Source organism: Aotus nancymaae, unplaced genomic scaffold, assembly GCF_030222135.1.
Source record: "Aotus nancymaae isolate 86718 unplaced genomic scaffold, 86718_ANA_hifiasm-v0.15.2.pri h1tg000002l, whole genome shotgun sequence".
Classification (NCBI taxonomy): Eukaryota; Metazoa; Chordata; class Mammalia; order Primates; family Aotidae; genus Aotus; species Aotus nancymaae.
This window is the reverse complement of record NW_026988413.1, coordinates 39,136,457-39,149,854: the sequence shown is the minus strand read 5'-3', so window position 1 is coordinate 39,149,854 and position 13,398 is coordinate 39,136,457. Positions and strand designations below refer to the sequence as shown.

Sequence of the window (13,398 nt, the reverse complement as noted above, 5' to 3'; positions counted from 1 at the left end):
GAAAATTAGGAATGTTGATTTTTAAAGTTCAAGAAAGGTACTATTTGTAAATAGTTCAGGTCACACTCATCTTATTCCATGTGCTAAGCAAGAGTTCTTCCAACTTCCTTTAAATGAGATTTGTTCCCTCTAGGAGCCTTAGTAAAGGGGTTTTCATCCAAACAGATCAGCATTCTTTTCTATTATTTTTCCTATTAAAGCCCCTCAGGGGACATTTCAATTTTATGCTGATCTTTCTTTATATATTAATATCGAACACATTTTTATGTAGTGCTGATAAAAGACAAATTATGGTTATCTCTTCCTATTGTCAGTTAGATTATTCTAGAATTGTTCTGAACAAATATTTGATTTACCCAGCCGGTATATGCTTTCCACCCAAAAGCATCAAGTACAGCATCAGATTCTCTAGTTATTCTGGTCATACCACCGTACCAAATGACATGGGTCATCGATGGACCTGAACATTGGCACTGAAATGGTTTAATCCTAGGGCAAAGCACCCCTGGACTAGGTATTGAGACCTGACTTTCTAGTCTTTTCTACTAACTTCCTTGTAACCCTGAGCACCTTGAGGGTCTCAGTTTCCTCATTTAACAAATGGTGGTTAGGAGGTGAATACTGACTGGAGCCCAGAAGTTAATCAGGTCTAGAGGAGAAGGGGCCAGAGTACCCTTTGGGGATCTTGTCTTTCCCTGGTCCACTTACTCATCCAACACCAGAAAATCAACGTGGGGCTTTTATGAGTGAGACTTGGGTCAGGTTCCAAAAGAGGGCATCCCTAAATCTAGAAAAAGCCAACAAACCATGCTTGTTGAGTTGTTTTCATGATACATGTAAGAAAAGATGTTCTGGGTCTTCATATCCCTTAGATGTAAGCATTCAATGCACCATTGCTATGTGGGATGAAGCACTATCCTAACCCACGGATAATATCTTCCCCCCAAATAACACAGTGTCCAGAGGGACCATGAAAGACTTGACTCAACACAATGCCAAATGCAATGGGTGGACTCCTTCAACTACTATGGGGAGGAAGGTGGAGTGTGGGTGGGAATATTTCAACCTAGTTGTTGGTATTCTTCCGAGCAAATGGCTAAAAGCTGGGGGACAGTAGCAAGTTGTGACTACACAGCATTTTATCAATTCTAAGAAAAGTTAAGATAAGCTCTGCATAAGTGATTTACAAAGCCATGCGGCCTACAAAATGAGCACTGTTGCGTTTCCATACCTTCCTGCCAGCTCTGTTGTTATGAAGATTCATCAGGGCTCTGGCATCCTTTCCTTTCCTTTCCTTGGCATCCACAAATGCGCGGGCAAATTTGATCCCATAGTCAATGTTATCACTGCAGCCACCCCAGTCAAAAACGCCCTTGCTGTCCTTGCCACTTCCCATCTTCTTTGGATCACAGGAACAGGATTTTACTTCTCCTTGGCTACAGGCCCTGGTGATGGCAAATACAACTCCAGCTGAGGAGATGGCATAAACAAAGGCAGATTCCCGACTACCTGAAACAAAAATGCTCTTCTTAAAAGTGGTTCGGTAGCACTATTTTTGAATAACTTTCATATGGTAATTGTTTAATACTTGCTCTGTCGCTGACAACCTTTGCCACTAGACAACAAGGTACTGATATTCTTGAAGGATTCTTTTCTAGAGCCCAGGCTCTTTCTTTAATATGAATTAAAGAATATTTTGAACCTCCATCTAATAAAGGTTTTGGTCAATTTAGATATCTGTATGGCAGCTCTTCTTAAATGAAGAGTATCAAATGGCCTTGCTCAGCTCCTGGTTTCACATTAGTTTCAAACACAGGCTTGCTCTGTTTCAACAGAGAGCTCTAGAAGCCCTAGAAGAGAGAAGTATAGCATCTCTAGGCCTTTTTCTGTACTTTAGAGTCTGAATGCCACAATTCTATCATTCCATAATATAGTTGGGTACTCATGACACCACAGCTTCCCTCAAAAAATCCTTCCAAACCAGGACTTACTGAAGATACTCACGTGCATTTAAATTATTGAGAAAGAAATACTGAATTCAAAGAAATCTAGGGACTAAGGTGGGAAGAGAATTCTGGCAGTAACCAGCCCCTTGCATTAACACTGGCGAGCTTGGCTTGGCATTGACTTTCACAAGTAATTGAGAGATTGCTGAAGGCAATATGCAATATCCTCGAGTTACATACTATATGTCTAACTATTAAGGTGAATTTACTTTCTTCTGGAACACCTGCACTAATCACTGGTATTGGGTAAAGGACAGTGAAAAGCTTTTCTTTGGTTTTTCTGGAAGGAAACAAATTTACCGCCTATAATTAGACTTGGGCAAGAACCCTTTGGGGTGCTTTCTTAGAATTGTTCTTTATTAGAGCACAGGCTACTTTCACTTACAGGCTGAAAGGTACATATTTCAGTGCAATAACTACATTAAATTATTTTAATAATCTGTAGTAACTCATAACACGGTGTTGTGGTATAGTGACAGATATAAGGCTCTTTAGGGTCCGTGTGCACCTCATTTTTCAAGTGGAGCTGTATTTCATTGTTATTAGCATGCCCTTTTATTAATGGTTGCTGCGGCAAATATATTAACAATCAAAATAGAAGCTGGACAACCTAATGCCAATGCAAGGCAGAAAACAGAACCATTCGGTGATTCAATATGTCAAGAGGAGTGTGACTTTTTGAACCACACAGCTGGGAGAGCAAACCACCTTTTCGCATTGAAGCCCTGCTTGTTTCCGTTTGTCATTCCGTGTTAAAATTTATTATACATCCTTTGCAATATTTGCTCTGCTAGTCTCATTATTAAAAATCAGGAAAACATATCTACACCATATTAAATGGCACTTACCTCAGCCCTCAGAAAATATTTACCCCACAAACCTCTAACCAACAAAAAAGGGAATCAATCATGCTCTGTAGTTAGGTAAAATCAATTCTATGACTATTTGCCATAGGTAGCAGATGGTGCTCTCCAGAGGGGAATATGATGGTTATCAGAGCTGTTTAAAGAGTCCCCACTTATACGATATAGATCACAGATATTCTAAGTGGAACTGAGATGTTTTGTAAAAGAAGGTGACTAATACATGCTAATGTGGCTTAATCTCAGGTAGTGGCTTTCAGATAAATACAATTTTTATTATATCCATTTTACACTTTAGGAAAATACCTTGTTCACAGTTACGCCATTTATCTCCTAAAGCTTGGTTTGGGATTTAGAAATCAGTGCCCATGTTTAGAGAGATCACATAGAGGAGGAAATTCTCAAATGCTTAAGTATGTAGTACTAGTCTTATTTTTTAAGGAGAAAGAAGAGACATTTTATGAGGTGATCTTTTATGGTAAAGGCATGGAAGATGTGGATGATAGTATATCAGGTAACCAGACAGTATTTTGAAAGCAACAAGAGAAATAAATTGTCTAGGTGCAGAATTCATCCTGGTATAACTTGCAAACAAGTACATTAACTTGTTGGCTGAAAGAAAACAAATCATAATCTGCTTCATTTGAGAAATAATTTCCAAAGCAAAAATATGACTTTTCTAAATATTTGTCATTTATTATTCAAACACATTACTATATAGATGTTCCTTTGTTTATATTAAAAATGTAGCACATTGACTAGTTTTTCATTTTACCTCCAGACGGTTTGGTACCATGTAGATATAGCCCTAAGATGTTTTCAGTTAAGTGTTTTAGATGAATCACTAAAATGTTATGTGTGAAGTAGTAGTACATTTCAAGAGCTGGCTTGGTAACAAAGCAAATTTTGATCTTGGGCCTCTTCTTAGAAAGATTCTTTTTAAAGCTATCACAAAATAAAACAAAATCCAAATCTAAATGGTGACATCTATATTTCCTAATGTGTTGCTACTGAAGTTTCTCTAATTTTTGTATGGAGATAAATCAAGCAAAGTCTATCAAGTACATAGGCACAGTTTTTTATCTGGGATAGGGAGATTGTTACCTAGGAAGGCAAAACTCTAGAAGCTAGGGTTTCTTGAAGGTTATGAGTTGTTCAACTCTCTTTTAAAATATTTGCTTTATAAAAAAATATTTACAAAGATGAGACCTAATTACCTTTGTGTTTTCTAAGGCTAATTCGAGAATTTTGGAGGTGTATTCTTGCAAGTGTATTTTTGGGTTTGCTAGTTCTGTCCTTGTTTCTCTGCCTGTGACTGGGAACTGACTGTTGAATGAGTAAATTACAAATGTTTCTAAAAATTGTTCTGTCTTACTCTGACACTGTAAAGCCAGACAGGCAAATGTTCTCCATTTCTCTACGACCATGGAACATTTTGGTAATTTTATGTTCTCCTTATAAATGGTCTTGCCCTTTGCCTTTCCTCTTTATCTAGCATATTTAGCTATCCAAAGGAGTGTTCCTCACAACTCTAAGAGGTAACATTTCTCTCTAAGCAACTAATTGTAGAAATCTTTGGATAGCTTCATTGGAATTTCTTGATTATTTCCAGTATAAGCTCCTTTAGGCCAAATTCAGCCCTCCTATAACCAACACAAAATCATCACTGATAGTCACAAGAGTTTGCATAAATGTCTGGGAGGGAATCTGGCCTTCTGTGAAGAATGGAAAGAAATTGTGTAGCATGAGTGGTTTACATTCTGAGTACTTTGGCAAAGCATTCTGCTTTATCTGAAAAAAATCTGAAGGAAGTACAAATTAGAATCTCTTATTTCTCTGAAGCTCAGACTAAGTCAACCTAGTTCTGTTTCCTGTCACCCAGGCTGGAGTGCAGTGGCATGGTGTTGGCTCACTGCAACCTCCGCTTCCCAGGTTCAAGTGATTCTCGTGTCTCCACCTCCCAAGTAGCTAGGATTAAGGGAATGTGCCCCACACCCATGGGATTTTGCCATGTTGACTAGGCTGGTCTCAAACGCCTGGCCTCAAGTGATCTGTACACCTTGACCTCCCAAAGTGCTGGGATTACAGGAGTGAACCCGGCTGTTGCCTCTAGTTCTAACCTCCTTCCTCTCAGCAATTCTATAGCTCAGAAGAAACTAATAGTATCAATATTAAGTTATAGTATTTTATGAATGAATCCCTAGCTTTGGTGGATATATTTTCTTTAGGATCACTGGTCAATATTGCTTCCTTTGATATGCGATCTAAAGATCTTATTCAAATATGTAGACATTTTAATAGATCCAGAGATGATCATTTTACAAATGTATATCTAATTTGAAATCATTGGAAAATGGTTGTGAGCACTTTGAAAAAAAATCCTGATATGTTTTAAACACTGAGAACCATGCATAATATATCCAAAGATTACTTGTGCTAGATATTTGCAAACTCTCTTTGACAAGGTCCAGTTTCTTTAATTGATTCACTGGCAAGATCATATAGGTGAAGTCTTAAAATTCCATGAAGCTGAATTTATTATTAACCTTTCAAAAATTTGCGATGTCATATTGAAACTCCAAAAGGAATGCAGAAGAATATAGTTCTCAAACTAGAGAATAAAATTGCAGAATATCGCAGTAAATTAACTTTAGGGATACTCTAAGAATGAGAGTACTACGCCCTTGGGGGATTTTAGAGACATTCAGTTATGCATTTGGCCTCATAAAACCCTAGGGCTGTGATGATTACATGATAGAAACACCCTCTGTTAAGCATTACCAAGTGCACAGTCCGGATGATTTTCTTAGGAATGGGGGGGTAGGCAAAAACAAGTACAAAGTTTCCTATTTCGGGGGTTCGCACATGAACTGCTGTGTTTTCAGCCAGATTTTCTAATAGCAAATGGGCTGTGGTATTTTTTGGAGAGTGCTAATAATGCCAGGTTAGCAGATGGGTATTATTTGAAAAAAAAATACGATTTTCAATTAATTTTCTTTGATTGTATACTAGCTAGTGAGCTACTTTACATATGCAGAACTTTTAAGAAGTTTATTATGTAATTAGAAAATGTTTAAGGTTTCTGCTAAGAAAGAAAAAAACCTCTATGTATTCATGTTTCCCACCTCTATCCCCCATACTTACCCTTATTGCTTAAAATGTAGCTGGAAAATGATAGATACCCACTACAAGTTTATCCATTCATTCATTGTAATGAATGAACAGGGCCTGCAACACACAAGGCACCAAGCAAGGTGCAGGGAATACGGGTTAGTTTCTGCCCTTATAGAATTTACAATCTGTTGGGAGGAAAACTGTTGAAATTAGACGCGGGGTGACCCAAGGCCGAATTGCTGAATAGAAGGTCAAAGGTGGTGAATAGAGATTTGTCTCTCCTTAACACTTACGTGGTGTTTTTGTAATACTGATAATCTTTTGCTGAGAAAAGATTTGAAGATTCTATCCTGATGATCTGCTCAAATTCTTCTGGAGGAAGCCCCAGAAAGACCAGGAAAAAGTCAAAAGAGACTTGTGGCTCCTTCTCTCTCATCTCTTAAAGACGAAATTTGAACCTGGAGGATGTGCAGTATTGTAGTAATGGACAGAGCAAAGAGTGAAAAGACAACAGCCTGGGGTTCTACTTCTTCCTTGTAATTCACCTCTTGTAAGCCTCCAGACATGTTCCTTGATTTCTCTAGTCCTCACCTATAAAACAGGGACAATTACACCCATCAGGACAAACTTCTGATGGAGTAAAGTGCAATAGAAATGAGCAGGGTCTTTGAAGACTGAGTGAAGGGAGCCATGCATGAGTAGAGAGCCGTAGGGCTGGGTGAAGGCAGGAGACTTACTTCGGAGTAGGACCCTGCCAAAGAGGCTGTGATCCCTGTCCAGAGTGTTGCAATTCCAGCGGTGCTGGCGGAACTGGTACTGGCATTCCGAAGTCCACTCGGTCACGCCCAGGCCAATGGCACGCATCACATCTGGGTGTCGGTGACACAGCTGCCGCTGGCTGCTCACCAGGCCTGGCACATTATCGCACATCACCCTGGCGGAGCCACCTGTAGCTCCCATGTACCTATGAGGGACCAACCAACACAGAGGTGAGGGCAACATGAACAAGGAGGCTTAGTGTTCCTGGGAGACTAAGGAGTTCAAAGCACTTTTCAAATATGAATTCCTTATCCTTTTGGTGTTATTAGAAAGCAAGGATATTTACTTTTTAATTTAGTGGAGAAACGGGCAAGGCAGGCAGTCATAGTGAGTGATCTTGCAGAAGTCACCCCAAAGATGTTGTGATGACTGTTGAACATGAAGCTAGGTTCACCAGATGATGCTCCAGGTAGGGGGACAGAGCCAAGGTCGGCATTTGGGGAAGTGAATGACAGGTAAGAAGCAACATATCTTGAGGAGAACGTGTGGAAGACTTTTCTCAAGAAGGCTCAGATCTCAGTGACACAATGTGTCTGGACTTGGCTTTGGGGGAAGCTGACCTTAAAGCTCTTCGTTCCCATTTATTTGACAGAATGTCTTAAGAACTGTCTGTATCTGTCTCATCAACACCTGCTGGTATCTGATGTACACTCTCCTCACAGACAGGCTGTTCTTTCCTTACTGAAGAGTCTTTTAAATATTTCCATTTTGTAGCTCTTTTTGGCTTTTATAAAGATCCTTTGGAAAAAATTCTTTCTATTGTTATTAAGGACACTAAATGTTTGGAAGAATCAAACAGTGTTATAGCTCCATAAAGTACTTTTTGAAAAGAAACTTTAACAAAAAATTACATCATCATCTCTACCCAGATGTTCTCTATTAGTCGTGAAATGTTTAGAAAGGTACCTTTTATATAACCCAAGCTGCCATAGGTGTCTTTTGAAGCGATCAAACAAGGAGAATGTCTTTTTCTTGTATTTTCATTATTTTATATGATCATAAAATCGTTACAGCTGTGACTTCCAAAAAATATATTTAAGTGACAGCTGAGAGACAATGTGACAAAAAGCCTGAGCAATAAATAATGTTTATACACCCATGGAAACAGAAATAGTCATTTTATTGAAAAATGGTCAGTCTGATAAATCAATCTTTGATCCTGTGTCAGCAGTGTCAAGGCTAAACGCCTCCCTGTTCAAAGCGGGCTTAGGAAGGAATTGAACCCCTCTTCGCAACAGCACATTGCCTTGCTCTTTTGAAGAGCTCCAGTGTCTTCCTAAAAACTTCCCTGCTCTAGTCTGTAATTTAGCTGAGACCCCTTACGTTTGCCAGATTCTTTAGAAAATAGCCCACAATAACAGATCTCTCTGAATCAGTATTTTAATGTCTGTTCTGAAACTTTTAGGTGCAAGGACATTATAGGGCTGTCAACTCTGTCTCTTTCCAAGACCAGAAAGTCGGCAGATGGAGAACAGTTTCTAGACGGGGAGAGAATCTGCCTTTGGGACTTTTAGCGATGCTAAGACCTGTTATGCTTCAACATTCCATCACTATGCAAAAATAAATAAATAAATTGCAGATCAACGTACAGAGGAAAGCAGCAAAGTTACTCTTTGCGGGGACGGTTGTGTACAGGGTAACGTCTTAGACCCCGGGGTCTGTAGCTTTGCATTAAAGCGATAGTCTCTACCTGGAGGCAGCAACACGTTCTTCCGCCCCATTGGGGTGAAGCATTAGGAATGTGGAAGGACGGGAAATAATACAAAATCACACGCTTTGGGCTCTACAACTCCTGACTGCCTGAATTGGCCCGTCGATTTACCTTGGGGGGCGGGGGAGACGGTTGTAGTTTTCAAGGTGAATTGACACACACACACACACACACACACACACACACCCGACTGTGCTAGAGCTGGAGATGGGCTAGCACTCTCTCAACAGGATAAAAAATTGGCTGATTTTGCTGTCGCTCAGCTGGATCCAAATAAACCAAACATCAGAGCTCTCATTTGAGGGGGAATGTGGTTTTTTGGAGTTGTCAAAGCTGAAATGATCTTCCAGAAAAAAGAGAAGGAGCTCATCACGGGGCGATAAGAAGGCAGTAGCCAGGGTTCGGACCAGAATCCGAGATTGCTGCGGCGTCAAGGAAATGCAGCCAGGAAAGGTCTATGTGGCCAGTGCGGTCCCCGCTCCGATCTCTAAAATCCCCCCGCGCCGGTGCGCATGTACTTACCACCATGAAGAGCTGACCTCGGGGGTGAGCCAGGTCAAGAGCAGAGGGAGCCAGAGCCAGATTCCACGGAGAGGGGAGTTCATATTAACCCCCCTTGCGTCTGCATCAGGTCAGACTCCGTGTGCGGGCGCCATGCGTGCCCAGAGCAGAAGCGCTCAGCTCCGGGAGCGCCTCGTCACGGCCCCCGGCGCCTCGCCGCGCCCCCGCCCCCCGCTCGCGTCTGCGACGAGTGGCGAGACTCGCTGATAAAGTTTCAAACGATGGGCCCGGCGAGAGATAAAGGCCAGCCTGGGCTGCCTCGCCCACAGCCCAATTCCCCAGGCGCAACAAGCGCCTGCAGCCCGAAAGCTGTGCGCGCCTCAGGCGCGCCCCTGTCCGCTCTGTTCCCCTGCGCCTGAGGGTGGGGGTGCTGCGCCTGGTGGGGGTGGAGAGAAGCGCGGGGTTTTAGACAGCAGTGCATAAATGATGGCAAGAGATGTCTGGGGATGAGGTGAGGCGGGGAAGGGGGAACACCCCTGCGTGGCTTCGAGCACACGCGAACACAAGCACCTTTAGGGAAGCTGATGGCCAAAGAGCATCCGTGGGCTCCAGGAGCGCGCGTCCCGGATTGCCGAGGCCATTCGCTGGCAAACAAGTCCCTAAGCGTGCAATGCGGGGAAACGATAAGGGGAGGCAGGGCGGGATAAGGAGATTCCTATGCATGGGATACAAGAATCCAGTGATGATTTTCAACTCATTGCTTTGCTTCTCTCCCTGACCCTGGGATGAAGAGCTAGCACTTGTAAATTTGGAGCTGCCGCGTCTATGCAGGGCAAGGTTAGAGAGGGAGGGGCAAACCTTGGCGAATTGACCTGTTGGCTTTGATTCCTTGGTGCTGGGCTTATCTAAGGAGCCCATAGGGAGGGGAATGTGGAGGGTCCATGACCCCTCGGACCTCACCCAGCAGTATCTGCCAAAGCACCCGGGAAAGACGCAGTTGTTCCGCACACCCAGCTCCTCCCTGGCACTGCGGAGCGCAGAAGATCACATAAGAGGAATCGAGGCAGCCAGGCTTAGCGTGTGCCCTTGCACCTCCCGCTGCCCGGGCGCTCAGTCTGTGCACCTTGGGGAGGTTAAGGGACCCTTGGTCCCGGACTCGGGCCCCTGCCTAGCCAGGAGAGAGGGGCTCGGGCCCGTGGGTGGAGCATTTTGAGCAGTAGCTGGCTTGTAGCCGCACCGTTTATCACCGGAAAGGAAGGAAGACCAGGAACTCGTGGCGGCCGTGAACTGTTCCATTGCTCTTTTCCTGAGGCGGAGGGACTTGCTGCCCGCCCGAGGAGCGTGCTCTGGGGACTAGAGTGTGCGTGTGTGTGTGTGTGTGTGTGTGTGCGCGCGCGCGCGCGTGTGTGGGAGGCGAATTGTTGGCAGGGCATGGGGGAGGGGGTGCCGCCCAGATCGGAAGGATGGGCTCTCCCTCTCGCCCGCCCACCCTCGGGCCTGGACTGGCCAGAGCGTCAGCCCTCACTGGCCGAGAGCGCCGTGAGAGGCTGGACGAAGCGAAGCTTTGAGAAGCCAAAAACCTGAAAGATGCTGTCATCGCCAACCCCTTCCCCCACGCTGGTCCCTGGCAGGTCCGGCCCCTCCCAGGCTGACCCAGATACATCCCCGTTTGGGTCCGGAAAGGGAGGGGAGGGAAACAAGCACCGCGCCACCCACGACTCGGGAAGAGCAGGGCTCCTCGCCAGGGCCGCTCCGTATCGCTGGGCCGCGACCCAGGGAAGTTCTGCTCGGTCTGCGCTGGTTGGGTGGGAGGTGCAGGCAGGGCTCATGGGGAGGTAGGCGGCGGGGCGGGGGAGCGTTTCTGCTCACTGTGTGTGCGCGCTGGCCACGGGGAGGATATGATAGGCGCCAAACAGCAACACGTCTTTCATGCACCTCCATGCTTATGCTCACAAACTCCTTCCCTGATGAAGCAGAGGAGTAAACTAAAGCTTACCTTTACCCTCCTTTGTCCCGTAGTTTCTTGAAATTCAAGTCCAGACACTTGGGAAAGAAAAGGTGGTTGGCTCCAAGGAACCATACATTGCCAAAATTTCACTTCTACCATGAATGAAGTAGGGGTGTGGATGTGTGTGTTGGGAAAGGTAGGCAGTCATATGATTGTCTCATGGAGAATACGATTTGAAACCAGCTAAAAAACTCCAACTCAAGTTCCACCCATCTCAGCACATCGTGTCCTGACAGCTAAGGGGTGTTAAAGGACACAGAATGTGACCATCAGCTTACAGGCCCTTCCTCTCCGCCCGGGGAATTAGTGAGTGGCCAGGAGACCTGCCCTTCAGTTGATGGTGAGGCCAATGGAATGACCTAAACCTGAAACAGACCTCCTGGAAAAGGAATGAACCATCCCCAAAAGCTAATTAAATCCACGCCAGAGGACTTCATCCTGGGGCAGGAGGAGGAGGAGTGCCACATGTCTCGCAGAGAAGAAATTGGTTTTGGTGAAAGGCAAAAGGCTGAAGAAGTTTGAGCAAAGAAAGCTAAATCCAGATGTGAAAGAAGGTTCCACCCAAACACCCCTTCCTGACCTGTCTAGAGACTGTCTGGACTCAATGACTTGTCTCTTCCAGATCTGTGATTCCATTTCCCTCCCATTCTCCACCCCTTTCACTTATGAACCATTACTTAGTCCCAGTATGACTTATTTTCCTGCCAAGAAGGCCTTTACTCCCTTCTTGTCTGTACCTATTCTTTGGATGGACCCCTTCACTTTGAAGATAAGGTGTTCACTAGTAGACATAGTTGGGAAATGCTCAAGAAAATTAGGAGGAAAGAAGGTTACAGCAAACCTCACTTCTTTTATAATCAAAACTACCATCCTAAAGAAGAGTTAATAAATAATGAAGTAACTTGCATATAATTTCAGCCTAGCTATAGCAGATGATGAGGTAAGGAAAGAGAGGGTCAGAGTGCCTTTAGATTGATGAATTTAAACATCTGATTTTTTTTATTTCTTCAGTGAGAAATCTCACAATTGACTGTAAAATTCATTTACAATATACAGAACCCGGTTCTCTTTCTGGAGCTTAATGTTAGTTTGCTTGTTACTTCAGTATAGCACTGTAGCCAAATGAGTCAGTCTATTTTCTTAGTTAGATCCATTGTTTGTCTAATCTCCCAGGGCAGAGTAAGAGAAGTCATTTACTATGAGCCATCTCCACCCTTTAAAAATGGAGAGTTACTTCTCAACCAAATAGTCATTTGTCTTTCAGTCTGAACTGGCTTCTTGCTCAGGCAGTGACTCCTAAGATAGCCACTCACTAAACAAAGCATACATTCTAGTATCAATTATTTAAGTCAGTGTGCCTTTAAATCAATGTGCACCAAAGACGTTTCCTTCCAGCCATGAGAGAGTAACAAGTACCTGACTCGCTCTTCTTTTCAGGTATTGGACAGTAGGCAGCACACAGCTGTGATCCTTGAGAGAAGGGAAACACATTAGGTTTGCTCCACAACTATCCTATAATGTCCAAGTTTTTTTTTTTTGCTGAAGAGAAAGACGTTTTTCTAGAATGGAGGAAGGTGGGACACAGGCAAGGCGGTAGTTTCAGTTAAGGAGGGAGAGACTGGAGTTTTGGGCTGTTGAAGCAGCTGAAATTTCTGAAGATAGGTAGCTATGGAAAAGGGACCCCCCCACAAGTCTACATGGAGATTCACCATCAGTCCTTGGCCGAAAGCTAAGCTGAATATAGACATGACAAGACTCTGCAAGGCCTAACAGAGATTACCTGCTCCATGTAGTGCATTGCTGAGAGACACTGAAGTTCCATTGCAGCAGGGCAGACAGACCTCATTGAGCACTTCAGACATTCAACTGAGGTGCTAGAAAGGCCTTGCCTTAAAAGTAATAGGCTGAAAAGCATGTCTTAGAGCAAAATTCAAAATCTTGTTTCCCCATAGCACATATTCAAATAAAGAATAATAACAAAACAGACAGGACTAGGAAAATTTATAAGAATGAAACAACACCCCTTAAAAGAAAACAACATGATACAGACTCCCTACAATGGATCATCAACAATAAAAAATTTAATATGCTGCACACAGTGGTGTATGTCTATAGTCCCAGCCACTTGGGAAGCTGACAAGGGAAGATCACTTGAGACCAGGAGTTCAAATCCAGCCCAGGGCAACATAGCAAGACTCTGTTTCTAAACCAACTAACCAACAAACAAAAATGGACAAGTGTAAAGTACACAAAAGTTACCTATACTTAAGAGAAAGCAGTCAATAGAAACTGACCCTGAGATGGCCCAGATATAAAATGAATTGGTAGGAAAGAAATTTTAAAGTAACTATTATAAACATATTCAGGTATTTAAAG

The 13,398-nt window shown here is 43.4% G+C and overlaps 1 protein-coding gene across 1 annotated transcript in view; it reads right to left on the bottom strand.

Annotated features, from left to right (window-relative positions):
* WNT2 (Wnt family member 2) overlaps positions 1-9,188 on the bottom strand; it is a 47,713-nt gene extending 38,525 nt beyond the window's left edge. The window contains exons 1-3 of the mRNA XM_012456971.2: positions 9,036-9,188; positions 6,721-6,947; positions 1,232-1,509 (exon numbers count right to left, since the gene is read on the bottom strand). Of these exons, the coding sequence (XP_012312394.1) occupies positions 1,232-1,509; positions 6,721-6,947; positions 9,036-9,118 (588 nt within the window). The 5' untranslated portion in view covers positions 9,119-9,188. The remainder of the gene's footprint in view (positions 1-1,231; positions 1,510-6,720; positions 6,948-9,035) is intronic.
* Between the last annotated feature and the right edge of the window lie 4,210 nt (positions 9,189-13,398).